The following is a 27760-nucleotide window of genomic DNA, read 5'->3' on the forward strand; positions in this document are numbered from 1 at the left end:
CAGCATTTTAACTTATGCATTTATACCTCCTTAACTTAACAAATATAAAACAGGTAGATCAAACAAATAGTAAATCTTTTATACTTTTTTTTTGTTAAATCCTGGAACAGGTTATATACAACAGCTGGCTCATCATTTGCCCGATCATTCTTTTCAAAAAAGCACTTGGTAAGATCCATTTTTCCATTTTTCTGCCTGTATCACTTTGTTGCATTCTATCCTGGCCTTCTAGCCTGCCTTGCCATATGATTTTAGCCAATGTAACTGAATAAAAGCTAGGTGATTTGGAAAGTTTGTTTGACATTTCTAGTTCTACCCTATGTTAGTTCTGCTCCTCTTTGTTCTACAGTATGCTTTACTGGAAAGTGGGGACAGTAAAACAATTTGATTGGCCTGAATAGGATGCATCATGTTGGGATAAATGAATGGAGAACAATTTACATTATTTTGCATTGCATCCTAATAGACTCCTACTGGAGCATATTAAGTGGATATTCAAGAGCGCAAATTATTTTATATGGCAGTGAGTACTAAACAAAAACATTAAATGTAGATCCTACAGATCATCCCCCTAATTTACAGCATCATATACATTCATAGCAAAAACCAAAACAGTAATGATAATTATTCAGAGAGGTGAGAGTCATCGGTAGGGACAGGTATAAAAAACTGAGTTAAATAAAAACCTGATTTAGCTCAACCACCTCTGAAGGGATACATCAATGTATGCGTCAACTCACTGGGCTAAATAGAATTATCATTTTATTACTTGTATCAAACATGTGAATATATGAACTTTAAAATGGCATCATAACACACTTCTAGACACCCACTTAAAAGCATACATCCACCTCGCTCCACCCATACCACACCACACATAAATGTTACTGTAATGTACATACATATTTACATAATAATTACATGTATCCACATGACAACATTTATATAACAAATGAAAGGGGGCACAAGGACTGGTGATGCTATAAGTGGTCAGAAAATGGACCTAGGCTTCCCAGGGATATAGTCTGTATAGACATAGAAGATGGCACCATGCATGATCGTATGTCCCTCAGATGAGGGTAGATGAAGAGTCCAAGAATTGTCGTGGTGGATATGAGTCTTTAACTGTGCCCCCAAGAGAACGCTCAACAGGTACTGTGGTCCAGTGGAGGGTATTTGTTCAAGGCCTATATATCTGTCTACTGGCTTCATAGGCAAGGATCCATACGCATGTTGAGTGGCCAAAGAGTATAATAATGAACAGTGTAGGGACCTCCCTCACACTGGCAGTAAAGAAAGGACTCCCTGAAGCCATACATCTGTCCTGTTTCTAAACTGGGTGTATGAATGGCAACCTCAGCCTGGACTCTGACCAGGCCATGCCCCCTCGCACACCAGTGAATTCCAATCCATGTATAGTGAACACATTCAGCCTACCACCTTAAGAACTTCTGCTCAATGCCTTTGGTTACATGAAGTACAGAGTCCATATGCAGTGCTCAGCATAAATGAGTACACCCTAAAAGATTTGTCAGAAAACCTTTGCTTTCCTTTCAGAATTAACATTTTCTATGGGACAGTACACTACAAAATACTGCCACAAATGCGGGGCATTGATTGCAACCAAGATTTATGAATTTGTACACACAAAAAAAGTATTTTTCCAAACAAATTCATTCAAGACCAAAATGAATACACCCCAAAGAAAGTCTTATTAGGAAAGCTAAATTTTAGACAACAAAATCCTAATTAACAAGCATTCAACTACAGGTGAGTCCAATTATTTATTAAACAGGTGTCCAGCAGACAGTTGATCATAAAAGGGTGTTACTTAAAAAAGAAAACCCCTTCCCATTTCATGCTTTCAGCAATGGCACCACATGGAAGAGAAATGTCACAAGGCCTGAGAAATAAATAATTTCTTTATACAAGAAAGGTGAAGGCTACAAGAGGATCAGCAAAGCTTTACTTATCAGTCAGAATACTGTAGCAAAAGTGATACAAAAATTTAACAAAGATGGAACTGCAACCATCCCACAGAGACATCCAGGCTGTCCACGGAAGTTAACACCTCGACAGGAGCATCTTCTGATGAAAAGGGTTGAAGAAAATTGCCATGCATGTTCACTGCAGTTAGCTAAAAAAAATAGAAAGCCAAACTGAGGTTATTGTGTCCCATGACACAATATTTTTTATTTTTTTTTATTTCAGATACTTATATAGCGCCGTCAATTAACGCAGCGCTTTACATATACATTGAACATTCACATCAGTCCCTGCCCTGAAGGAGCTTACAACCTAAGGTCCCTAACACATTCATACATACTAGGGCCAATTTAGACAGGATCCGATTAACCTACCAGCATGTCTTTAGATTGTGGGAGGAAACCGGAGTACCCAGAGGAAACCCACGCAGGCACAGAGAGAACATGCAAACTCCAGGCAGATGGTATGGCGTACACTGCAAAGGAATGGCTTGCATGGGTGTCGCCCACACGCGAAGCCACTCTTAAAGCAAATGTGCACAAAAGCCCACCTAGAATTTGCCAGGGCCCATGCTGAAAAAAGAAGACTACTAAAACTCTGTACTCTGGAGCAATGAGATCAAGATAAATATTTTTGGAACTGGTGGCTTCAAAACTGTATGGTGTCGCAAAAGTGAGGCGTACAAAAAAAAAAGCATGGTGCCTACAGTGAAACATGGTGGTGGCAGTGTCCTCTGCGGGGCTGCATGAGTGCTGCTGGTGTCGGGAGCTGCATTTCATTGATGGTATCATGAATTCACAGATGTACTGCTCTATATTGAAAGAGAAGATGCCCTTGGTCGTCGTACACTTTTCCAACATGACAATGATCCAAAACACACATCTAAGGCCACTGTTGCATTTCTGAAGAACAGGGTGAAAGTGATTCAGTAACCAAGTATGGTATATCTCCTGATCTGGACCTAATCGAACACCTATGGGGAATTCTGAAGAGACAAGTTGAGCATTGCTCTCCATCCAACATCCAAGCTCTTCGAGAATGGAAAAAGATAGCTGTTGCAATATGTTGCCAACTTGTTCACTCCATGCCTAGAAGACTTGGTGCTGTACTTACAAATCATGGAGGTCATACAAAATACTAGATGTAGTAGTTTTTGATGTGGGGTGTATTCATTTTTGCATCAACTAATTTGAGTAAAACTGAAGATTTTGTAATCTAAGTTATATTATTAACCTTGATTTCATGTAATAAGCTAAACATATGTTCTAAAGAAACTCAGCTTTGTCAAAATTTTTTAAATTGTTCTTGTGTTCATTGAGATATTGATTAAAATCTTACGTTTCAAAAGGGGTTTACTCATTTATGGGGAGCACTGTAGTTCATATAACCAAATTGTTGTTAGTATATCACTCACATCTTCAATCTCTCCCTCTCTTCAGGCCTCTTTCCAAACTCTCTAAAACATACATTAGTCACTTCCATTCTTAAAAAGCCCTCACTGGACCCCACTAATCTTAACAACCTATGTCCTATCTCCTTGCTCCCCTTTTTATCCAAACTCATTAAACGTCTGGTCTACAACCAACTGAGCGACCACCTCGCCAAGAATAACCTTCTTGATCCCCTTCAGTCTGGTTTCCACCTTCAACACTCCAGGGAAATGGCTCTCCTAAAACTCACAAACAATCTGCTGACAGCTAAATCCGATGGACACTATTCGGTACTCCTACTCTTAGACCTCTCTGCTGCCTTTGACACAATGGATCACGCCCTATTCCTCAAAAAAACTCCATGCCTTTGGTCTCCGTGACTGTACTCCTCGCTGGTACTCATTTTATTTATCCAACCACACCTTCGGTGTCACTTACAACTTCCTCCTCTCCTTTACCTTTCTCTGTCAGGGTCCCCCAAGGTTCTGTTCTTGGACCTCTCTTATTCTCCATCTACACCTCCTGCCTGAGTCAGGTAATAGCCTCCCATGGCTTCCAATACTATCTCTATGCTGGCGACACCCAAATCTATCTCTCTACCCCTCAGCTCACTCCTTCAGTCTCCTCCTGTATCACTCATTTACTAACAGACATATCAGCCTGGATGTCACACCATTTCCTCAAACTCAATCTATCCAAAACTGAGCTCATAATTTTTCCACCCCACGTGCCTCTTCACCTGATTTCTCTGTCAAGATCATTAGCACTACTATCAGCCCCTCGCCGCATGCCAAGGTTCTAGGTGTAGTCCTGGATTCTGAACTATCCTTTCGGCCCCACGTCCAAGCGCTTCTTAAATCTTGCCATCTCAACCTCCGCAACATCTCCAAAATATGCCCCTTCCTAACCAATGACACCACAAAGCTCCTAGTTCACTCCATGGTCATCTCCTACCTCCACTACTGCAACACCCTCCACACGGGATTATCTCTACATAGGCTATCCCCCTTTCAGTCCATTATGTATGATGCTGCCAGGCTCATCCACCTTACCAACCTCTCAGTGTCTGCTACCCCTCTCTGTCAATCCCTCAAAATTCTAACAACAACTTACAAAGCCATCCGAAACCTGTCCCCCAGCTACATCACTAACCTTGTCTCAAAATACCAACATACTCGTTCCCTTCGTTTCTTCCAAGACCTCCTGCTCTCTAGTTCCCTTGTCACCTCCTCCCATGCTTGCCTCCAGGACTTTTCCAGAGCCTCTCCTATCCTATGGACCTCTCTACCCCAATCTGTCCGACTATCTGCTACTCTGCTCGCTTTTAGACAATCCCTGAAAGCACTTCTCTTCAGAGAAGCCTATCTGGCCCCCACCTAACAACTGTACACTTACTACTCCATCAGATCATCCCCGACAGCTATTACTTTTTGTATCACTTGACCCTCCCTCCTAGATTGTAAGCTCTAACAAGCAGGGCCCTCTGATTCCTCCTGTGTTGAATTGTATTGTAACTGTACTGTCTGCCCTCATGTTGTAAAGCGCTGCGCAAACTGTTGGTGCTTTATAATTCCTGTATAATAATATAATAATAATAATAGTATATTCCATGGATAAACTCCTAGCTCATGATATGAGGAAAAGATAAATTCATGCATGCACCGTATACTTATTGGTCCTTGGTGCATACAGGTATTGGGTACTAAAAGTTACATACAGTTGTGCTCATAAGTTTACATACCCTGGCAGAATTTATGATTTCTTGGCCATTTTTAAGAGTATATGAACGTTAACACAAAAACATTTCTTTCACTCATGGTTAGTGTTTGGCTGAAGCCATTTATTATCAATCAACTGTGTTTACTCTTTTTAAATCATGACAACAGAAACTACCCAAATGACCCTGATCAAAAGTTTACATACCATGGTGATTTTGGTCTGATTACATGCACACAAGTTGACACAAAGGGGTTTGAATGGCTATTAAAGGTAACCATCCTCACCTGTGATCTGTTTGCTTGTAATTAGTGTGTGTGTGTATAAAAGGTCAATGAGTTTCTGGATTCCTGACAGACCCTTGCATCTTTCATCCAGTGCTGCACTGACATTTCTGGATTCTGAATCATGGGGAAAGCAAAAGAATTGTCAAAGGATTTGTGGGAAAAGGTATTTGAACTGTATAAAACAGGAAAGGGATATAAAAAGATAGCCAAAGAATTGAGAATGCCAATCAGCAGTGTTCAAACTCTAATCAAGAAGTGAAAAATGAGGGGTTCTGTTGAAACCAAACCATGGTCAGGTAGACCAACTAAAATTTCAGCCACAACTGCCAGGAAAATTGTTTGGGATGCAAAGAAAAACCCACAAATAACTTCAGGTGAAATACAGGACTCTCTGAAAACATGTGGTGTGGCTGTTTCAAGATGCACAATAAGGAGGCACTTGAAGAAAGATGGGCTGCATGGTCGAGTCACCAAAAAAAAGCCATTACTATGCAAATGCCACAAAGTATCCCACTTACAATACGCCAAACAGCACAGAGACAAGCCTCTAACCTTCTGGCACAAAGTAATTTGGAGTGATGAGACCAAAATTAAAATTGAGCTTTTTGGTCACAACAATAAATGCTACATTTGGAAAGGAGTCAACAAGGCATTTGATGAAAGGTACGGAGGTGGATCACTGATGTTTTGGGGATGTGCGAGCTACAAAGGCATAGGAAATTTGGTCAAAATTGTTGGCAAGTCGAATGCAGTATGTTATCAAAAAGTACTGGAGGAACATTTGCATTCATCAGCCAGGAAGCTGCGCATGGGACGTACTTGGACATTCCAACATGACAATGATCCAAAACACAAGGCCAAGTCGACCTGTCATTGGGTACAGCAGAATAAAGTGAAGGTTCTGGAGTGGCCATCTCAGTCTCCTGACCTCAATATCATTGAGCCACTCTGGGGAGATCATTTTTGTTTTTTGTTTTTTTGTTTACCAACGTTTTATTGCAGGGTGATATAACATCTAGGTGTACAAGCATAGTGGTGACAAAAAGTATAGTGGCCAAAAAGCCCATGACAGCTGAATAATATATCTCACACGATGCAAATAATATTTCTCATAACAGTACATAATGAACCCATGAAATCAAAAGAAAAAAGGAATACAGGAAGTAAAAAGAAACCAAAAGAAAAGAAAAAGAAACTCACAATTGTGACAAATGTGCACCCCTAGTACATTGAAAATGTCATCATTCAACAAGGATGCTATATTCAGTAATACATGGAGCATAGAGGCTATGGAACGTTTGAGGCACTCTTCAAATAGATTCTATCAAGTAGGACTATAATCAGGCCTATTGTGTTTCAGCCGCTGGGACCGAGGGATCCTCTAGTCTGGTACTAAGCAGGTGGGCTGTCCAAATATTCCACTTTTGGTCAAATATGTGCATGGAGTCCAGGAGAGTATGGTGTATTCTTTCCATAGTCCTGATGGACTCCATACGTGAAATCACCTGCGACCAAGATACATGGGGACGTTTCCAGTTCAATGCTATCGCCCAATGGATCACACTAAAAAGTGTGTGGATTAATTTCTGTATGGGGAGGGGAACAGCTGGGAGCTCTGCAAACAGCAGACACATTTGACAAGTCAAAATAAGCGATACTCCAGAGAGAAGCATTATAAGAGATGTAATCTTATGCCAAATGGCGTCTAAGGCTTTACAACTCCAGAACGTGTGCAACAACGTACCCCTGTCCTGGCATCCTCTAAAACATGTGCCAGAAACCAGGGGATATATTCTATGGAGACGGTCCGGAGTGTAGTACCATCTAGTGTGAAGTTTGAGTACCGTTTCCTTAATGGATACAGAGCGTGTACATTTGTGCATGTTATCTATCATGTCCTGCCCTCTGGGGAGATCTTAAACATGCAGTTCATGCAAGACAGCCCAAGAAGTTACAGGAACTGTAGGCTTTTTGTCAAGAGGAATGGGCAGCTTTACCATCTGAGAAGATAAGGAGCCTCATCCACAAATACCACAAAATACTTCAAGCTGTCATTGATGTTAAAGGAGGCAATACACGGTATTCAGAACTGGGGTAAACTTTTTTGATCGGGGTCATTTGGGTTTTTTCTGTTGTCATTATGATTTAAAAAGAGTAAACACAGTTGATTGATAATAAATGGCTTCAGCCAAACACTGTTGTTTTTTATGTGTGAATGCGCTGCTCCCATCTGGAGCATCCTGATGACGCATACTATGATGCGAAACGCGTAGAGGCTGCTGGGAGTTTTTTTGCCCACGTGATCGGAAACGATAGTGGCTGGTGAGGACGCGAACGGATACGAGGGGTGGAACGCAAGCGGAACACGGAGGTCGCATATTGCATATAGGCGAACCAGGCTACAGTTCCCACACCCGTCCCTAACTGCTGGATAAGCTCTGTGCTGGCTCAAGGGCACTTTTAAATGTGAGTGTACACTTCTTTTTTGTTTTTACATAATAAACAGTTTTAAAACGTATTGCGCGATGATCGTTTTATCCATATTTTATATGAGGAACACTAAAGTCCAATTATAGCCGCTGAAGAGGTTTTTCTTAAGTGGAGTGGTTATCCCATGAATGAACCAAAGGTGTATTATTAAAGAAGTATCTGGTGAGTGGCCAATCTTACAGGTGGTGGTGGATCACACAGTCACTTTATGAATATTGAAGGAACACAGGAGCACGCCAATCACGGCAATTGATAGAAGATTTGAAAGCATATATTTGGGGACTCTGTTACATATGTGATATATGTCATCGGATTTTTGTTATATGGTTTTGGTCTAATGTGGTGTATTGTCACATGTATATGTTTTTTATATAGGTTAGTTCTATAATTAATAGGTAGGGTATGTGAATATAAAAAAGGGTGCATAGATGGGAGCAGCACATTCACACATAAAAAACAACACTTTTAGTCCTTTCCTATGAAAGGTTTTTTGAATGCAGCAGCCAAAAAATCACTATTAAATTGATTGAAATATTGGTTTTGCGCCGGTGACACACACATATTAGTTCAGCCAAACACTAACTGTGACGGGAGTCACTTTGGGTGGGGGCCCCGTGGAACCCAGAATCCCTTGGAGAAGTTGGGAAGTCCTTGTTTCAGCTCCCCATGCACCTCCTATGTCTAAGTCACCCTGTGTCTCTAAAAGGGGCACAGGGTGACCGAGAAATCCAGTCTGAGCTGTACTAATTGGACTCACTGTACAACTCACTGTACGGACTCACTGGAATGTTGTTTGTATATATATATATATATATATATATATATATATATATATATATATATATATATATATATATATATATATTATTGAATGTTGTCTCATTTTGTTGTGTACTCTTTGCTGGGACATTTGGGGTGTGGCTGTATTCCGTTCTATTGTCTGTCTGCCTTGGATATTATGTGATGTGTAAGTGTGTTTGCTGTGACGAGGGAGGGAGGGGGATTCCTCCAACAGCTCTCCCTGCTGATTGGACAGTCTACCCCGCCCGGAATGCAAAGGGGGGGGACTGTCCCAAGTATTACCTATGTACCTGTGTTTTCGGTAAAACAGTTCATGTTCCAGCTTGCAGCCAAATGAGTTCTGCCTTGTTACTGGTTGTAATATGCAGTTAATATCTAATATCTATATTCAGACTGGAGGAAGCGGTATATGGCGAAAGCATTCAAGCGGGGTGTGGAACGTTTCATTACATTGGTGGCAAGCAGTGGCATGCTTTCTGCAGTCCGGGACATCCAAACCTCCACCTGGATCCAAGGTCCGGATAGCAGGAGAGGAGAGGTACAGATACCAGCCGCCATGAAAGAGGAAGTCGGGAGGAGGTTGCGAGAGATGCAGATACAGCACAGAGGACCAGTATCAGAGCAGGTCCTGCTGGGATGGTATGATTCTACCCGCTTTGAACTCTGGAAGGAAACGCTAGCCCGTGAGCAGCAGCACCAGGGAAAAGTTCTCCCCTCCATACAGTAAAGGTACTGGTCGCAGTATGGATTGTGGTTGCTGTTTTTGGGAGAAAACCCACACAAGGAGCAGACAGCTGAGTTAAGCAGGCTGGTCTGGGCAGAGATGCGGCTGGATGAGAGCTACAGAGCCCTCCGGATGCATGTATCCCAAGCATGCCCTTGGATAGTAAATGACAGCCCAACGGAAGGCTTTGGCTACGGCAGCCTGCGACTGTTGTATGTGAAGCTGACAGGGGACCCTAACTTTGGGAGTGATTTGGAGTAGCACTTGGACAAAATCTTGGAGAAGAGATACTGAACGTCTCAGAAGTGCACTGGGCACTGGAAGATATAGAGTTTCTGGACATTCAAGAATGGGAGCTGGAGATCGTCTACAGATGGCTGATAGACTCTGCTTAGTGCCAGGGCTGGGCTCCCGTTGCCTGGGACTATCAGGAAGTATCACCAGACAGCTCTGAAATCCTGGCTGAAGAGTCGGCAATGTAACAGTGTGCTTTGCCCACCTGCCCCTGCAGCTATGGACGCGGAGGTCTTATGGCGGATGCAGCAAGTGTTGACTGACCTTGATAAACCTGTTTCTACACAAGACGAGGTTGGATGGAGAAATGCGCCTGTCCAGCAGCATGCTAGAGAATTCGGCAGTGGAAAGTCTGGAGACTGCCATCCTCAAAGCTGAAGTGCTGACAACAGGGCAGAGCTCTGCTAACCTCTGCCCAGCACTGATAGCATCTTCTGGGTTCCACGGACAGGAGATGGTGAACCTCTATTCCCAGACACCAGTTTCAGAGACAGGGGATTTGATAGACTTTTCTGTTGAGGAAGAACAACCTGGTGAGCCTCCAGCAAAAGAGCTGGTATCAGGGCCAAACTTCACTAAGCTCTGCCCAGTACCAACAGCAGCATCTGTGGACTTACAAGACACTCCTCCAGCTGAAGTGCTGGCCACCAGACAGAGGGTCCAAGACCTCTGCCCCACACCTGTAGCAGTTCCAGGGGCACGGGTGAGAAGGTGACGGTCACCCCCCAACAGTTAGCCAGAGTGGATGATGTGGGGTCCTCAGGTGAAGTGCTAACAGGGAATAATGCTACTGTCCTCTGCGCACAACTGCAGCTTGAGCTGATATCAGTGGATGGTACTGTGGTCTCCACTCACACCAACCCAGCAGAAGAGCTGACAACAGAGAAGAGTGCTGCTGGCCTCTGCCCTCAACTAACAGAAGAGGCAGTTCCTGTGGCAGTGGATGGCACTTCGGTCACTGACACAACCCCAGAAAATGGTGCAGCACTGAGACAGGAGGATATCAGCCATGCTTTGCAAGCACTGGGGGGATTTTCACTTACCAAAAGTGGATGCGACTTCAGTCTCCAGTTGTATACCCCAGAGATGCTAGGTAGTCAGCCCAGATCCCCAACAGCATGATGGAGTGAGCCCAGTCTTCTCTCCAATGGCTGAAAGGACTCCAGGGAGAAGGGCCAGTCCACGCCTCTCCCCAGCGGCGGGTATGTTCTCAGAGAACGGCAGAGGTTGGCTGGGTGAGTAATGCTCTGTTTGGGAAAATTTATTTGGGGTACTGTGTGGATACCGGCATTGGGGAACTGGAACTACTGAATAACTTCAGAGTCAACCCGTCTGTGTTTTTCTGTCAATATGGGATGCATATTGAGGTACATTAATGAGGAAGAAAAATGAACTTAAATGATTTTAGCAAATGGCTGCAATATAACAAAGAGTGAAAAATTTAAGGGGGTCTGAATACTTTCCGTCCCCACTGTATATATGTAAGAAGGCCAGTATGGTGGCCTGAATTTATGGGAGGAGGGGGGTATTTAACCAGCCCGCTCGCCTGTGGTCTTTGTTGGTTTCCTGTCCGCTATACCACGTCACTAGGCCGACTATTCAACTCATTAGCGTCCGTGATTTGCGTGTTCAAAATTTTCCGAGGCTTTCGTTCCCGTTCGCAGTTTTCATACAACGTGTCTGGCTCGGCTGTCGCAGGTAGGGTTTCGTTTGACCTTTTCACTTCATGCATTACCATTTGTTAGATATCTTCTCACCAAACCTCGATATGGAACTTACGAGTCATTTGTTAAAGAAACCCTACACGTAGCCGTAGTATTAGCCACTGAATCGTGCCTCTATTATACCAAAACATTTCTTTTATTTTACATACCTCACTCCAATTCGAATCCAGTCGCGTCAGAATTGCACTGGTTTGTTCAGGCATGTCTCACTTGTTTTTTCATCTCTATACCAAGCTCCACAATCAGGTTCGTTGTCAGTCGCAATCGCGGCACACCGATTCGTACCTCTGTCATAGCTAAATCATTTCAATCATTTCACTCATTTCACTGTCACGTAGAGCGCTCCGATTCAAATCTAGTCGCATCCGTAATGCAGCGATTCTTCCCGGTGTGCCCCAGTTGTTTTTTCGGCCTCATTTCAGTACATGCTCCAGAGTCCGGTTCGTTGTCAGTCGCAGTCGCGACACACCGATTTGTAACTCTGTCATGGCAAATCATTTCACTCATTTCACTGTCACCAATCACGCTCCGATTCGAGTCCAATCGCATCCTCATGCACCGATTCGTCTTGGCGTGCCCCAGTTGTTTTTTGGCCTCATTTCAGTACATGCTCCAGAGTCCAGTTCGTTGTCAGTCGCAGCCGCGGCACGACCGACTCGTGCCTCTTTCATGACAAATCATTTCACTCATCTCACTGTCACGTACTGCGCTTCGGATTCAAATCCAGTGGCATCTGCGATGCATCGTTTTGTCCCGGTGTGCCCCAGTTGGCTTGGCCTCATTTCATTCTGTGCTCCACAGTCCGACTCTTTGGTTGTCGCCGTCACGGCACACCGATTCGTGCCTCTATCATGGCATAAACATTTCACTCATTTCATTTCACGCACCTGTCGATTCGAGTCGAATCCACTCGAACCAACAAAGCACCGATTCGCACCCATTACTTCAGCCTTACAGGTGTTGTTTGCAAATTGCCTGTCATTTCTCTTCAGGTCCGGCAGTCACTTCACATCGAGTCCTTCCTACTGGTCTCGATTCATTCGTTAAAACCTCCACCTCACCGCTACTTCCCCTTACAGTCGCGCAGACGCACTCTAAAGTTACATAAATCGGCCAATTAGTGACTTTCCAAGTTAGGTAGTCAAACCCCTCACCAGTTGTCATCTGTCATTTCTCCTCTAGGTCAGTCAAGTTCAGTAGGTCCATCCTGCACCAAGTTGGACGTTATTCCCCCAGGTAAAAAAAAAAAACGAAGGGGCAGGAGCCGTGTATGTATGCCTATATAGCAAAGAGAAACAACCTTGACTTTTGTGTCACCCCCAATATAGATTCCGGTCGACCAACTTTTGACCTTAAAGACAGGACATCGCATCTAGGGCACAAGTCACCCATAGCGATGTCTCAGGCCGGCAGTGAAGACCTCACGGCCCCTCTGTCACCTTCTCTGGTTTCAGAGAGCGGCAGTGTGCAGTCCCTCAGGGGATGGACCATCCTCAAGTTGACGGTGGAACAGTTCAGGTTCTGACACCCCTTCCTGCAGGTACCACAGGGAAGAGTCCCACTGTCTTCCCAGCACACTTGGTCCCAGCCAGCATTAGGAAGGACATTCTGGACGGCAAGGACATCAACCTTGCCTCCCTCCTCATTTCAGTCCACGACCTGGCAGAGAACAAATCTTACACCTGGGGAGACGTGTCAGTGGTCCTCGAGGCCAAAGTTCCCAGGCTCAACCACAAGTTGTCCATTCCAGAATTTGCGTTGGCCTTCGGGATGCTGAGGGATGTCCTATGCTCAGCCTCTCCCAGCAGGAGGGAAGAGCTGGATTTGTACCTTCACACCATGGTGGACCTGGGCTATAAGTACGGAGGCTTTTCGTTTTACGATTACCATTGTTCCTTCTCCGCCAAGGCAGCAGCCAGGCTTTCACAATTCCAGACAGGCACAGATTGGAGCCTCATGGAGACCAAATTGTTCTGCCGTCACTTTACCGGCCTGCGCTCACCACTATGCGCTATCTGCCAGTCCTCCACCCACACCACCACCTGGTGCACCAACGCAGCAGTCAGTCGCCCCATCAAATTCCCCTCCATCTCCAGTGCATTTCAGGGCCTATCGGCCCCGGTACAGATGCCCCAGGTGGACAAGTTTGGATGCTCTGTTCAGACAGTAGCGGGAGCAGCCATCTGCAATAATTTTAACTATGGGTTGTGCAACTTCAGCCAATGCCGCCTGCTCCACCTCTGTATCATATGCCACAGGGCGCATCCAAAAAATTTATGCCAGGTCAAGCAGCAGAAAAAGTCATGACTAGGCCAAGTAAATGTCCTATGGCTGGGGCTCTACCTCATCTCACACCCCACTCCTTCTCTGGCCACCTTCCTTATCCAAGGATTTATAGCAGGGTTTCATACCGGCCTCATCTCTCTGCCCCACACAACTTATGAATGTAGGAACCTCCGCTCAGCGGCCACCGACGAACAGGCCATAGACCATCTGTTACAGGCTGAACTGGAGCGAGGCTTCATCATAGGCCCCTTCACTCCTGGAGAGTTAGCCCTATTGGGCTTGTCAAGGGCAAGTTCTCAAATAAAGTCTTTTTGGTGTACGACTTGTCTGCGCCTCATTCTTCCCACATTCCCAGCCTGCATTCCCTAATTCCCTCGGAGCAGTTCTCCCTGAAGTATGCTTCCGTAGACATGGCAATTCGGTCCATTATCAAAGCAGGCACAGGTGCCTGGCTCGCCAAGGCTGACATTTCGGACGCTTTTGCCTATCCACCCATCCCTCTGGTGCGGGCACAGCATTAAGTGGAAAGAGGCGTACTACTTTGCTACCAAACTGACCTTTGGCTCTAAGAGTAGCCCCTGGCTCTTCAACACTTTTGCACAGTCCCTCACCTGGATACTGTCGCATCAAGCTCAGTGTCAAGAACTCATCCATTACTTGGATGACTTTTTGTTAATTGAACAGCCCGGTGTGCCCCCAGGAGACCTCGATAAATTGAGAGTCGTCTTTGGGAATCTCAATGTTCCCATTGCGGAACACAAGGTAGACGGACCAGCACACTCCATCACCTTCCTCGGAGTCAACCTAGACACTTGCTCCATGCAGGCCAGCCTCCCCCTCGACAAGCTGACCCACATCAGGTCAGTCCTCCAAGACTTCACCCATACAAGGGGGTGTAGTAAGAAGCAGCTTCAATCTCTCTTGGGAATGCTCAATTTCGCAATGCGGATCATTCCCCAGGGTCGATCTTTTGTGTCACGCCTCCTGGTCTTCCTCTCCCAGACACAGGACCCTGATCAGATCCTTAACTTAGACACCGCGGCAGTAGCGGACCTATCAATGTGGGAGGAGTTCTTTACTACGTGAAACGGTATATCGATGTTTATACCAGCAATATCGCCCCTATCACCGCAGGTAGTGACAGATGCCGCAGCCTCCACAGGCTTCGCTGCAATTTTTGGCCACCATTGGTTTGCAGGACCATGGCCTCCAGAGATACTCTTAATCCCCGGGTTTACCCAGACTTCCTCCCTGTTCAAGCTCTACCCGATTGTGGCAGCCGTTCAGCTCTGGGGTCAAATCTGGACAGGACAAACCATGGCCTTCACCACCGACAACCAGGCCACGGCCGATATTATTAATAAAGGCAGGTCCAAGTCGCTCTCAATTATGTCCTTCCTACACAGGCTGGTACAACTATCTCTACAGCACCAGTTTAATGTCCACTGTACGTTCATTCCGGGCAAGTGCAACCTCGCAGCAGACGCACTGTCCCGCTTTAATTACACTTCCTTTTTTCAGCGGAATCCCGGAGCCGCCCCAGTATCAGCCCTTATCCCTGCTTGGTCTCAGCTGACTCTGGACTAGAACAGCATCTGCACGGAGCGACCCAACTCATCAACCAGTCTCTGTCCCACAACACGCTCAAAGCTTACCACACAGCTTGGAACGTATTCAACAAATTCCTAGCATCCTGCTCCGCGGAAACAACAACAGACACCAAGCACATACTGGCTTTTATCTCATATTGTCATAATCAGTTGGCCCTACCCCATAACACTATCCGACTATACTTAGCCGGCATCAAACACTTTCTGGCTTTACGAGATCCCGCAAAACCATATTTATTTGCATCCCATGCGATCCGAGCCATCCTACGCGACATCCAGAAACGACAACCTATAATCAATGCCAAACATCTGCCTATAACAAGTGCCATCTTCAGGGATATGTATACTATTCTTGCTAGTTCTCCATTTGGCCTTCTCCTTAGCCTGGTCATACAAGCGGCCATCTACCTAACCTACTACGGGTTCTTGCGGCTTAGCGAGTTTACCTGCAGCAACCCCGTCAGCCAAGTTATGCGTAGACGCCACCTGGCTCGCTACCAAGACCGTTTCATCCTCCACCTTGCAGTATCTAAAACCCAGTCAGTACTCTGGTCACTCTTTCTGTATTGGAGCAGCCTCTGCCGCATCCCTGCATGGGGTTCCAGATCATGTCATTAAGAGACTAGGCAGGTGGAAGTCTGTCTGCTTCGCCCGGTACATCCCCAATCTTCAGGTGGAAATGGCACAAGCATTCACCAAACTTGCTCAATGAATAAAACTAAAACTAATAAAAACTACACCCCTACCTGAATGTTTTTGCCCACTTATTTTGGTGTACCGTTCATCAGACCAGGGCACACTTCAGGTCCATTTCATGTTGTAAGTCTTATGGTAAGTCTATGTTGTTCATATCCGTATCGGCCATAGGGGTTTAACCATAAGAAAAAAGGCTAGTATGGTGGCCTGAATTTATGGGAGGAGCCCGGGGGGTATTTAACCAGCCCGCTTGCCTGTGGTCTTTGTCGGTTTCCTGTGCGCGATACCCACCCTACCATCCCCTTTTCAGGGCATTTTTCCAATTAATTTCTCTTCACAAAATATTAATTTCTAATCTTGGGTATGCCCCCTTATTTTGGTATACTGTCCATCAGACCAGGGCACACTTCAGGTCCATTTCATGTTGTAAGTCTTATGGTAAGTCTAAGTTGTTCATATGCGTGTCGGCCATAGGGCTTCAACCATAAATACAGTATTTTACACAAGTGAGTACACCCCTCACATTTTTGTAAATACTTTATTATATCTTTTCATGTGACAACACTGAAGAAATGACACTTTGCTACAATGTAAAGTAGTGAGTGTACAGCTTGTATAACAGTGTAAATTTGCTGTCCCCTCAAAATAACTCAACACACAGCCATTAATGTCTAAATTGCTGGCAACAAAAGTGAGTACACCCCTAAGTGAAAATGTCCAATTTGGACCCAAAGTGTCAATATTTTGTGTGGCCACCATTATTTTCCCGCACTGCCTTAACCCCCTTGGGCATAGAGGTTACCAGAGCTTCACAGGTTGCCACTGGAGTCCTCTTCCACTCCTCCATGACGACATCACGGAGCTGGTGGAAGTTAGAGACCTTACGCTCCTCCACCTTCCGTTTGAGGATGCCCCACATGCTCAATATGGTTTAGGTCTAGAGACATGCTTGATCAGTCCATCACCTTTACCCTCAGCTTCCTTAGCAAGGCAGTGGTCGTCTTAGAGGTGTGTTTGGGGTCCTTCTCATGTTGGAATACTATCCTGCGGCCCAGTCTCTGAAGAGAGGGGATCATGCTCTGCTTCAGTATGTCACAGTACATATTGGTATTCATGGTTCCCTCAATGAACTGTAGCTCCCCAGTGCCGGCAGCACTCATGCAGCCCCAGATCATGACATTCCCACCACCATGCTTGACTGTAGGCAAGACACGCTTGTCTTTGTACTCCTCATCTGGTTGCCACCACACACGCTTGACGCCATCTGAACCAAATACATTTATCTTGGTCTCATCGGACCACAGGACATGGTAATCCATGTCCTTAGTCTGCTTGTCTTCAACAACTGTTTGCGGACTTTCTTGTGCATCATCTTTAGAAGAGGCTTCCTTCTGGGATGAGAGCCATGCAGACCAATTTAAAGCAGTGTGCGGCATATGGTCTAAGCATTGACAGGCTGACCCCTCACCCCTTCGACCTCTGCAGCAATGCTGGCAGCACTTATATGTCTATTTCCCAAAGATAACCTCTGGATATGATGTTGAGCATGTGCACTCAACTTCTTTGGTCGACCATGGCGAGGCCTGTTCTGAGTGGAACCTGTCCTATTAAACTGCTGTATGGTCTTGGCCATCGTGCTGCAGCTTAATGTCATGGTCTTGGCAATCTTATAGCTTAGGCCATCTTTATGTAGAGCAACAATTCTTTTTTTCAGATCCTCAGAGAGTTCTTTGCCATGAGGTGCCATGTTGAACTTCCAGTGACCAGTATGAGCGAGTGAGAACGATAACACCAAATTTAACACACCTGCTCCCCATTCACACCTGAGACCGTGTAACACTAATGAGTCGCATGGTATCTGGAAGGAAAAATGGCTAATTGGGCCCAATTTGGACATTTTCACTTAGGGGTGTACTCACTTTCGTTGCCAGCGGTTTAGACATTAATGGCTGTGTGTTGAGTTATTTTGAGGGGACAGCAAATTTACACTGTTATACAAGCTGTACACTCACTACTTTACATTGTAGGAAAGTGTAATTTCTTCAGTGTTGTCACATGAAAAGATATAATAAAATATTTACAAAAATGTGAATATATATATATATATTAATTAATAGCAATACTCCCAGATGAATGTTGCAGCAAAGTTCACTTGCAGGGCCCCCTGAGGATGATTGTGGTGCAGCATCCATCTTTGTGTTAGAGACTTGAAGATCAGCAGTGATGGGGAGATCCTTCAACCATTGTCTAACCAGCCTTGGTTGCAGCTTCTCACTGGCAGAAACTGTGGCACTGGAACTCAGAGTCATCTATCAACTCTGCCTTTTAGTCCCTAGGAGTAACTAACTCTAGCCTATGCTGGTTATTGAGCTCTCAACTAAAACAAGCTATTGAATCCCAGACCAGAAGGGACAGGGATAACTATAATAACAAGAGCCGCATATAAACTCTATTGCAATAAACAGGTTCACCTAGTTATATACTGGAAGGTGACCAGTACACAGACCTAGCTATTTGGGACTGTACCTGTGAGATAAGAACTACAGAACAAGGATAAGTCTGTCAAAAAGAATTGAATACACACGCAAGAAGCTATGGGCAACTGCAGTTATACTATTAGGAATACTTGCTAAATAGTCTCTGCTTTTGGTCCGGGTGAAAAATAGCAGCCCCTGTGTGTTCATTTGGCCCAGTTCTCTGTCCCTTTCTGCACTTCCTCCTTCTGGGGTTTCTGACCCAGGCACATAGAGGCAGGAAGTGATTAACATAAATATTCTCTGTGAATATTAACCACTTACAGACCGCCCACCATCATTATACGTCGGGACTTTGAAAAGGGATGTCTTAGTTATGGCAGCAGCTAGCTGCCATAACCCCGGTATCCTCTTCTTCAGCAGGTGGTCCACTTTCAGATAAAAGTGGTCTCTGCGGTGGATTCACTGCAAGATCACTTTTATCGGCAGTGGGAGAGGGCCCCCCCCCCCCGCTGTGCTCCGGTGCCCTCCGTAGCTTACCGGAGCTGTCGTAGCGGCGGAGGCGACCGTGTCCAGTCTCCTGGGTGGTATGGAGATGAGTGAGGGGAAGATGGCCCCCACCCGTCTCCATACCATTGCAGGGCAGAAGTGACGTCAAAACGTCACTTCCGCCCATAGCTCTTAAAGACATTTTTTTATTTAATTTTTTTTTCAAATAACATACAATTTTTTATTTATTTTTTATTGCATTTTAGTGTAAATATGAGATCTGAGGTCTTTTTGACCCCAGATCTCATATTTAAGAGGTCCTGTCATGCTTTTTTTCTATTACAAGGGATGTTTACATTCCTTGTAATAGGAATAACAGTGACAATTTTTAAAAAAAAATAACAGTGTAAAAATAAAAACTAAAAGGTAAAATAAATAAGAAAAAGCAAAAAAATTTTAAACGCACCCCGTCCCGCCGAGCTCGTGTGCAGAAGCGAACGCATACGTGAGCAGAGCCCGCATATGAAAATGGTGTTTAAACCACACATGTGAGGTATCACCACGATCGTTAGAGCAAGAGCAATAATTCTAGCCCTAGACCTCCTCTGAAACTCAAAACATGCAACCTGTAGAATTTTTTAATTGTCGTCTATGGAGATTTTTAAGGGTAAAAGTTTGTCGCCATACCACGAGCGGGCGCAATTTTGAAGCGTGACATGTTGGGTATCAATTTCATCAACGTAACATTATCTTTCACATTATAAAAAAATTGGGCTAACTGTACTGTTGTCTTATTTTAAAATCCCAAAAAGTGTATTTTTTCCCGTAAGAACGCTGCGCAAATACGGTGTGATTGAAAGTATTGCAATGACCGCCATTTTATTCTCTAGGGTGTTAGAAAAAAAATATTAATGTTTGGGGGTTCTAAGTAGTTTTCTAGCAAAAAAAAAAAACAATTTTTTAACTTGTAAACACCAAATCTCAGAAAGAGGCTCGGTCCTTAAAGCGGTTGTATACCCGCTGTCTTTTTTTTTTTTTTTTTCTACACCTGCAAGGGAAAAGGCATAATGAGCTAGTATGCTCCGCATACTAGCTCATTATGAGATACTTACCTTAGAACGAGGCGCTGGCATCTCACCTGCACGCCAAGGGAGCTGACATCTCCCCTCGGCGTATCTTCCGGGTATCGCGGCTCCGGCGATGTGAGTGGCCGGAGCCGCGATGTCGTTACTCCCGCACATGCGCGCGGGAGACTTCTGCCCGGCAAGCTCCGGAGTTTGCCGGGCTGTCAGCCCGAGAATCCCCTGTGCGCATCCGCCGCTGCAGTCAGTGGCTCATTGCGAGGGGAATATCTCCTAAACCTTACAGGTTTAGGAGATATTTTTTTTACCTACAGGTAAGCCTTATTACAGGCTTACCTGTAGGTAAAAGTTAAAAATAATGGTATACAACCGCTTTAAGTGGTGAAGCAGCAGAGCCACTTATGAACAACAGAGGGCAGAAGTTCCCTACACTGGTTTTCTGTTTTCACTTGAGGTGTTGGTTTTTTGGTGTCATACTTGGTCAAAGGTTTTAAAATAAAGGAATGTAGGGGGAAAAAAGAGAAAAGAAGCATATCAAGTCATAATATCAAGTCAAATGGTAACTTTACTTGTTTATGAATAAACTACATTTATAAGTGAAAATACTGTTTACTGGGAAAGTGTAGGAAAACCATACTTCTAGGTATGGTTTTGGACTAGATGTTACATCACACTACTGGTCTTGCATTTTAACACCACTTCTGGCTAGAGCCTTTATAATGTACTCAGGGGCTTCCTCCCTCCCTTTCACCATGAGGATTCCTTTTAGGACAGTCCACACCTGGGTTACCATGTACTCCTACCGGACATGATTACCCTATTTCCCACACTCTACGCTAAGTATCCCACAGGGGAATACCCTTACTTGTAGCTATGGTGGAGACCAAGTGAAAGGGAGCCAACTCTAAACAGCAGGTGAACTTTGCAGGCTCTGCCGAAGTCCCAAACAACAGCCAACCTCAGAGTAAATTCGTCCCTTGCTCTGGAGCAGGAAATGGTTTTAACACTAGTCTCAGAATCTGATTCTAGCTCTATTCCAGACACACAGCAACAAAGGCAGAATTATCTATTTATCTATATCACAATTCCTCAGACAGATTATGGCTTTCATGCAGCCATCTATGTCCAGAGTTCGAAAAAAGCCCAACTCTTCATCTACTCCCATTTAAAACATCCCTCTATTCGTCTGTTCCGTGTAGAAGCCCTAGAACACATCATGAGATAAATATCCTGAATAGATCTATTCTCTGTTCATATGCACAGAATCCTCTAGCTAAAGGTTTGGACAGCAGAAGCTGTCTGTAAGAGGCACTCCACATGTGTGCCTTTTCAAGGAAAACATTTATTTGGTGAGGCACTTGCCCAATTCATAAGAGGAAAGTTTTGCTTCTTCAGAGAAAGATTACAAACCCCCCTCCTCAGGAGTTCATAGCTCCTCCAAACACAGAGCACTTCCACACTTTACCCAGGCTTCAACTTTAAAACCTATATTCAGCCTTTCCTTCTGCCTTGCCCGATCCACAAAGAGAGGGCTTTAAACCATATCTCTGCACTTCCTGTTTTCCAGATTATTATGCTTTCTTCAGCCAGTATCTCATGCTTGTCTTCCCTGCTACCATCCATATTTTGCTACCACTCGTTATCAACCCTTGGTTTGTTCCTTGACTACACTTCTGTCTGATACTTATCTGCCTATCCGCTACTGGACCCCAGCTTGCTCACCTCCTGGTGAGGTGATCCTGAGGACTGCCACATGGTACTAACATGCAGCAAAATCCATCTCCACCATCAGAAGCTCTGGTGAACAACAGTTAGCAATTATAGCTTGTGTCATCTGCCAGGGTGACTGCCTGTGTACCTATTCTGCTGGCCGGTGGTAGTCTCGCTACTGCTGTAGCAACTCATCTTCGAGCCTGACCCCTGATCGTGACACCCGGTCCTAAAACATAGAGGGGTTTCTGTGATTTCTTTCCTGCCGAAAACAAAAGTTACATCCAGGAAGAATTATCCTACCTGGAAATCTTACTTCACCTGGTGCTAGCACAGTCAATTCAACCCCAGAGATTACTCTGTGCCCCACATTGTGACCTTCCAACAAACAGGTCCTGACCAGAATCTAGCCCCTAGCACCCTTAAAAGACATGTTTGAGCTTTATCCTTAGACTTTAGCATTACATTCCCTTACCCCAAGCTTCCCTGGGACCTAAACTTTGAGCTTTCTGCCTTGCAGAAACCAACATTTGAACCCATCTGGGATACTCCCTTGGAGGTTGTTGCCAGTAAAGTAGCCTTTCTGGTAGCCATCACATCTGTGACATGTGTTTTTGAACTCACGGCTCTTTCCTTTAAATGGCCCTTCCTCATACATCATAATGACAAGGTTGTATTATGCCTATAATAAGACTTACCTGTAGGTAAAATGAATGAATATCTCCTAAACCTGTACGGTTTAGGAGATATTCACCTTGCATGCAGCTGCTAATGTCAGCGGCACATGCGCTCTGAAGGTCCGGCTGCCGGACCTTGCAGGAAAAGGAGCTCCCATGCGCATGCGCAGGAGGGAAGTCACCGCGGCTCCGGCGACCCATAAGAAACGCAGAGGGAACATTTCAGCTCCCTCAGTGGTGACCAGGAGGCGGTGCGGGTGCTTTGTTCTAAGGTAAGTATTTCATAATGAGCTAGTATGCAGTGCATACTAGCTCATTATGCTTTTTCCTTACAGGTTTTTTTTTTTTATTCAGGGCATGCAACCGCTTTAAGTCTATTCACCCTGTTCTTTGGGTTTTGCGTTTTAGAGATCTACATGAGAAAGCATTAATTAATAATATGTTCTATATCAACTGTAAAGTAAAATCCACATTGGCGATTGCAAGTTATAATATTGTAAGTGGTTAAAAGCTCAAAAACCTATTAGTGTGAATCCTTACTCAAATTTCCATACTACAACTCTATGCTGGCAGTTGATTGACCTGTTCTTACTTTTTTTAATCTTTTGAACAATGTATTCTGTATTTTAATGTTTGTACTTGCATTGAATCTTTCAGGCTGACTGCATATGTGGTGAAAATATTTGCTATGGCGTATAGTTTAGCAGGAATCGACAAAGACATGCTCTGCAACAGTTTAAAGTGGCTGGCCACGAAACAAAATCCCAGTGGGGAATTCATAGAGTCTGGGGTAGTTTATTCAAAGGCAATGCAGGTATCATATTATCATACTATTCTACTCTTTTTCTTTTCATTTTCTAATGTATATGTATAACATGTGACAAGTTAATTGCTATTTCTTGTACTGCATGGATAGGTTTGTATTTGAGGCTAATGGACTTTAATGGTACCGTAACAATTAAGATACACAGTTATATAAAACAAATAAAGTTTTATTGAATTAACATCAACATATTTAAAACATACAGATTTAAGAAAGCAGCTCTGTCTATCTAAACATAAAAGATGCAACTGAAAGAGGTGGTAATACCAGTTCACCAAGTCTCAATTATACTGGCATGCTCGACATGTTTTGTGGAAATTCACCGCTTCTTCAGGAGCTTTCATTTGCATAAAAATGTATTTGACAACATGATAACAAAGTAATGGTGAGCATAGTGTCCTTCTCCAAAGGTAATCGTGGCCCTTACCCAGAGCAGCGATGTAGGTTGCGGTCCAAAAGAGTAGGCCCGCCCTGGAGGCCGCGGAAGCCTCCACAGACAAAAGAGGGAAGCAGCAGAGAGAGAGTATATCCAAAGAGTATAGTAAACATGATTTTAGATGCTAAAGTGCTTTCCAAATGTATCTCCTATTGCTATCTCAATGTACATCATAACGAATAAACATACCAGGATATATAACTTGAATAGGTGTACAAAGGTTATTTCAGTCTCACAGCCATCACAGACCGTGTATCATAACGAGTAGGTGTACCGAGATATATAGCTTACATAGGTATACGAAGATCACTTCAGAATCAGAAGGGGAATATATGTACCTCAGTCTACACAACACATAGAGTAATGGTACTCCTTTTAGAAAGATATATGTGGAGCAGTGTGGAGGGAATAAAGTGTCCTCTTTACTTTAAATTCCTTTTGGGTCCCAGAAGTCAGTAGCAAAAGGGGGTATTTATACAAGGTAGATGGAAGATAAGATCACCCAGCTGTGTCCAGTTAACAGGTGGAAATTGGATTCAGGTGGACGTTTGCCAAGACATTCGATCTGTTAGGTGCATAAAGCACTGGTCACTATAAATAGCCAGGAATTCCCAGGGTGAACACATTCAAATCCAGGGGACTTACCTTATATTATAATATTATACTGTATAATATAGAGAACCACATTAAGTATCCATGATACTCATTATAAGTATACCAAATTAAACCTTTGGTTCCAATTTTGTCATGCCAAAAACTTTCTGATGTCAGATTGACATTACTTTTGTATTTAATAGACTGTGCCTTGCCAGCTTTACTAACCCAGTTCTTTTTCCCTTTGATAGTTCTATTATTTGCTCTGTATACACTTTAGCAACCTTTGGGCACTTTAGCAACCAAATGAAATCTTATCATAAGACAGGAAATGTTCATGTTATCTATCAGTAGTGGAACAGTCAGATCAGTAAATAGAAACTCCCTGAGAGTATAAATCGCCAACTTTAACTTTAAGAGTTAACATGTATGACAAGCCAACACTTTCTTCATTTTTAATAAAGTGGGGAAGTCTTAAAACCCCTGTCTGATTTTTACTGCTGTTTCGGGCTCCAAGATTTTTCCTCACTTTCTGCCTTGCTTACAATAGTTTTGCCAGACAATAAATGAGGAATGATAAAAAAAAGTGTCTTTACTTTGGTCTGTATCATTGTTGGAAAGCTTCCCTTGCATTGTGCCCTGTGAAATGGTAGCAGAACGGGAAATTTGTCAGGTTTTTTTGTCAGCAGCCATCTTTCATCGTGCTTAATGTGGAGATGCATCGCTGAATGACATGATTGACGATGGCTGTACATCGTGGGACTTTTATTTTTTATAAAGGACTTGTCAAACGCTTGCGTGTGTTTATTTCTAGGGTACTATGTACCCCTTACTCATTCAAATGGGGTGAAGGCTAGTATCTGGGGGCCTTCTTGTTTTTAAGCAGGGGGTTTCCAGATTCTGATAAGCCCCCCACCCGCAGACCCCCATAACTACTGGGCCAGGGTTGTGGGGAAGAAGACCTTGTCCTTAACAACATCAAAACAAGGGGCTTTGCCAGGGGGCAAGGTACCCACCCCCCATGTTAAAGACATGCCACTTGGTGTGGTTCAGGGAGGAGGGAGTACATGCTTGCCCCGCCCCCCCCCCACACACACACACACCCACACACCCACACACCCACACATACTTTCCTGGCCATCCAGGCTGCATGCTTGGATAGTCTGATTCACCTGTCTGTTGGGAATTTTAGGGGTTGTTACATTAGTCGAGCGAAAGACAATATGAAAACTTTTACACACATATGGGAATTATTTGTTATGCTTGCACAAATGACGAGATGTTTGAAAAGCTATTTTTTTTTAAAATTGGCCCATAAGTGTAAAGTAGTGGGTTGGTTAATGAAGCTCAGTGCTATAACTCATATCTTGCACTGGGGTTTTTTAGCCTGACAACAGTGCCTTACTACTGTATTCAACGGTTTCTCACTCCTTTACCAAAGCTTATCGTTACCCAACCTGCCCATACGTGGATCTAAATTCAGTCAGTCCCTGCTGAACTGGCCGAATTTCTAAACATGTATGGCTGGCTTTAGAGAGGTGGAGACTCCTTGTGACGATTATGGCTTGGCAGCAGCAACAAACAAAGTACAGATGCAGTCCAGTGTAAAATGCAGAGATAGAAATACACTGTGATGAGCTGTTCAAGGATGCCTGTCAGCCGCAGGCAGAAAAACAGCAGTACACTGATCTTCCCAGTGAAGAGCTGTGCAGGGGGCGTGTCAGCAGGAGGCAGAGAAACAGTAGTACACTGACCCTCCCAGTGAAGAGCTGTGCAGGGGGCATGTCAGCAGGAGGCTGAGAAACATTAGTACACAAACCCTCCCAGTGAAGAGCTGTGCAGGGGTGTGAGTCAGCAGAAGTCTGACCCCTAGGGTGCAGGCATGCTATGCTCCCAAGTAGAATGCAAAGAAGCAAACTGGCCATTATGGGATGGATGTTCTTCCATGCCCTGGTGTGGTCAGTTTGGAATAGAAAAGCAGGGGGGCTGGCAGATTCACCAGGTATTTCACACATAGGAAGCAATGCAAAGGGAACAGGATGCTTTTAAATACAAGTACATGGTAACACAGATATACAGTATCTCACAAAAGTGAGTACAACCCTCACATTTGTGTAAACATTTTATTATATCTTTTCATGTGACAACACTTTGCTAGAATGTATAGTAGTGAGTGTACAGTTCGTATGACATTGTAAATTTGCTGTCCCCTAAAAATAACTCAACACACAGCCATTAATGTCTAAACCGCTGGCAACAAAAGTGAGTACACCCCTAAGTGAAAATGTCCAATTTGGGCCCAATTAGCCATTTTACATCCCCGGTGTCATGTGACTCATTAGTTTAAAAAGGTCTCAAGTGTGAACGGGGAGCAGGTGTGTTAAATGTAGTGTTATTGCTCTCATTCTCTCATACTGGTCACTGGAAGTTCAACATGGCACTCCATGGCAAAGAACTTTCTGAGGATATGAAAAAAAATTGTTGCACTACATAAAGATGGTCTAGGCTATAAGACTCTGAAACTGAGCTGCAGCATGGTGACCAAGACTATACAGCGGTTTAATAGGACAGGTTCCACTCAGAACAGGCCTCACCATGGTCGACCAAAGAAGTTGAGTGCACGTGCTCAGCGTCATATCCAGAGGTTGTCTTTGGGAAATAGACGTATGAGTGCCACCAGCATTACTGCAGAGGTTGAAAGGGTGGGGGGTCAGCCTGTCAGTACTCAGACCATACACCCCACACTGCATCAAATTGGTCAGCATGGCTGTCATCCAAGAAGGAAGCCTCTTCTAAAGATGATGCACAAGAAAGCCCGCAAATCATTTGCCGAAGACAAGCAGACTAAGGAAATAATGGATTACTGGAACCATGTCCTGTGTTCTGATGAGACCAAGATAAACTTATTTGGTTCAGATGGTATCAAGCGTGTGTGGCGGCAACCAGGTGAGGAGTACAAAGACATGTGTGTCTTGCCTACAGTCAAGCATGGCGGTGGGAGTGTCGTGGTCTGGGGCTGCATGAGTGCTGCCGGCACTGGGGAGCTACAGTTAATTGAGGGAACCATGAATGCCAACATGTACTGTGACATACTGAAGCTGAGCATGATTCCCTCCCTTGGGGACTGGGCTGAAGGGCAGTATTCCAACATGATAACGACCCCAAACACACCTCCAAGACGACCACTGTCTTGCTAAAAAAGTTGAGGGTAAAGGTGATGGACTGGCCAAGCATGTCTCCAGACCTAAACCCTATTGAGCATCTGTGGGGCATCCTCAAATGGAATGTAGAGGAGCGCAAGGTTTCTAACATCCACCAGCTCCGTGATGTCATCATGGAGGAGTGGAAGAGTACTCAAGTAGCAACCTGTGAAGCTCTGGTGAACTCCATGCCCAAGGGGGTTAAGGCAGTGCTGGAAAATAATAGTGGCC

The 27760-nt window shown here is 44.3% G+C and overlaps 1 protein-coding gene across 1 annotated transcript in view; it reads left to right on the plus strand.

The window, feature by feature from the left end:
* Positions 1 to 27760, plus strand: part of LOC141110023 (complement C3-like) — a gene marked incomplete in the record, with an annotated part of 333270 nt that overhangs the window by 209922 nt on the left and 95588 nt on the right. The window contains 2 exon segments of the mRNA XM_073601271.1: positions 111 to 168; positions 23134 to 23290. Coding sequence (XP_073457372.1) covers positions 111 to 168; positions 23134 to 23290 — 215 coding nt within the window.

Source organism: Aquarana catesbeiana, linkage group LG01, assembly GCF_042186555.1.
Source record: "Aquarana catesbeiana isolate 2022-GZ linkage group LG01, ASM4218655v1, whole genome shotgun sequence".
Classification (NCBI taxonomy): domain Eukaryota; kingdom Metazoa; phylum Chordata; class Amphibia; order Anura; family Ranidae; genus Aquarana; species Aquarana catesbeiana.